We start from the raw sequence: 1,939 nt of genomic DNA on the forward strand, positions 1-1,939 counted from the left end.
TGTGAGACACTTTTTTTTATGGATGGGCTCTTTTTATTTCACTTCTTTTGGACTGATGCATGCAACACCCGCTGAGTGCCATGAAACAGCTTGAAAGATCAAAGACCATTTTTTATACAACTCCGACTGGATTCGTCTGAAAGATGAAAGTCATATACACCTAGGATGACTTGAGGGTGAGTAATTTATGGGCTAATTTTCGTTTTTGGGTGAACTAACCCTTTAACCCTTCTTTACCCCTGGGAAGAAAAAAAAATACAGCTGTACATAAACACTGGAAGTTTGAAAGAGCAAGAAAGAGAAGGAGAGTGAGAGAGGATGAGAGAAATAGAGATGGGGGTGGACTGACAAAAAATAGTGACTACAGGGACACATTAATTAGCCAGGTCTGATTTGTATCTATTTCTAGGGGTCTCTAGGGCTCTATTGTAGTGTTGAGGATACAGAGCTTGTTCTTTTTAAAGTTTGCTTAATAGGGCCACCAAAAAGTGGGTCAGTGTGCTCATTTCACTGCATTAGGGTTGTTCTTTATGTAGTCAGATGAGCTTCCTTCACTGTTCGTGTCAAACCAAAAGAATTCTCTATATACTCAAATAATAATGCAAATAATAAAAGTAACTAGCAAAACTTGTTACTTCTGCTTCAAATATTTCACGTGATTTGATAGTTAATCGTAGTCTCTGCGTTTTAATTCATACAAGTGCCCTTGACACCCCCATACAAACAAAATTGCAGAAACCTCTGAAAACAAAGTGTACTTCAGTTTAGCATCACTCAAAACAGTTCTACTGAGAATACCAAGCAAACACTACAGCAAACACCAACTAAAACGATTACATTCATATATTAAATATAATAATAGCTGTGTTTGTTTAGTTATATAAAGTTATCCAACAAAATTAAAAAGTAAACATTATTTCTTATTTCAAGTCTCAACATTGTCACCTGAAATATAGGCGCTTGGATTCCCTCGCCGATCTTATTCCTAATATAAATGTGTCGAGACATCTCGGCCAGCACATCGGTCCAGATCGGGGGTTGCTGGCCTGCTGGCCCGGCCCAGTGGAAGTTTGGAGGGTTTCGGACGGCTTGATCCAGCTTCGGTGATCTGTGTGTGTGTGTTTGCCCGCGCTCGTGAAGATCCGCTCTGCTGCTCTCGTGCATCAGAAGAGCCTGAAACTCGTCACAGTGTGACAGGTGTCAGGTGCGCGCGCACCACAGCACTGCGCTCTCGTGTGGTGGCAATGAGCGGCAGTTAATTTCTTTGGTTGAGATTAAATGAAGTGTTGTTAAAAAAAACAACAAAAAAAATCGCGTAAAAAAGCCCAAGTCATCAAATTAATAACAATATCAAATTGAAAAACAAAACCTGAGAGAGCAGAGGGTAAATAGCTGTTTTTAAGTGAGGTAGGTGTTTTGTTACTTTGGCAATAAAAACAGACAAATACATGATGAGTTTATGGAACAGTATTATGGCAGCACATAGCGCCACCACCCTTTCTCCACACAGTGGCGCTATTGCTTGAGCAAGCTAAGAAATCCTATTATGTAAAAACAATGTGATTCATAGTAACAGACGATCACAAATCAGATACTCATTTTGCCTTATAAGCTTTATTGATGACTTGTGGAAGCCGTTTAGAGGTTTTTTTAATGGGTGCAATAAGAAAAGCCTGCTCAATATGAGTGAACTTGAAAATGGTAGATTTATATATTTATCAGCTGATCTTCAACATATGTTTTCTAGAAACACACGGAGAGAAGTGGACAGGCAAAGCGCCAAAAAATTAAATAAAAAAATAAATTAACATATAGTTAAGTATCAAGTTTAAAGCTCCATTAAATAGTACAAGCTAAACACCAACATTATCTGCACCAGTGAAGACACTGAGATGCAATTTTAAGGGGAGACACTGCAGCCAAAAACAGTTTTTTCATG

General features: G+C 38.6%; 1 protein-coding gene across 1 annotated transcript in view; it reads right to left on the reverse strand.

Annotated features, from left to right (window-relative positions):
• LOC107705621 (voltage-dependent L-type calcium channel subunit beta-4-like) overlaps positions 1–1,217 on the reverse strand; it is a 23,121-nt gene extending 21,904 nt beyond the window's left edge. Inside the window, exon 1 of the mRNA XM_016509012.1 lies at positions 946–1,217. Coding sequence (XP_016364498.1) covers positions 946–1,164 — 219 coding nt within the window. The 5' untranslated portion in view covers positions 1,165–1,217. The remainder of the gene's footprint in view (positions 1–945) is intronic.
• Positions 1,218–1,939: the final 722 nt, after the last annotated feature.

The sequence above is a fragment of the Sinocyclocheilus rhinocerous genome, unplaced genomic scaffold, assembly GCF_001515625.1.
Source record: "Sinocyclocheilus rhinocerous isolate Xijiao unplaced genomic scaffold, SAMN03320098_v1.1 scaffold504, whole genome shotgun sequence".
Classification (NCBI taxonomy): domain Eukaryota; kingdom Metazoa; phylum Chordata; class Actinopteri; order Cypriniformes; family Cyprinidae; genus Sinocyclocheilus; species Sinocyclocheilus rhinocerous.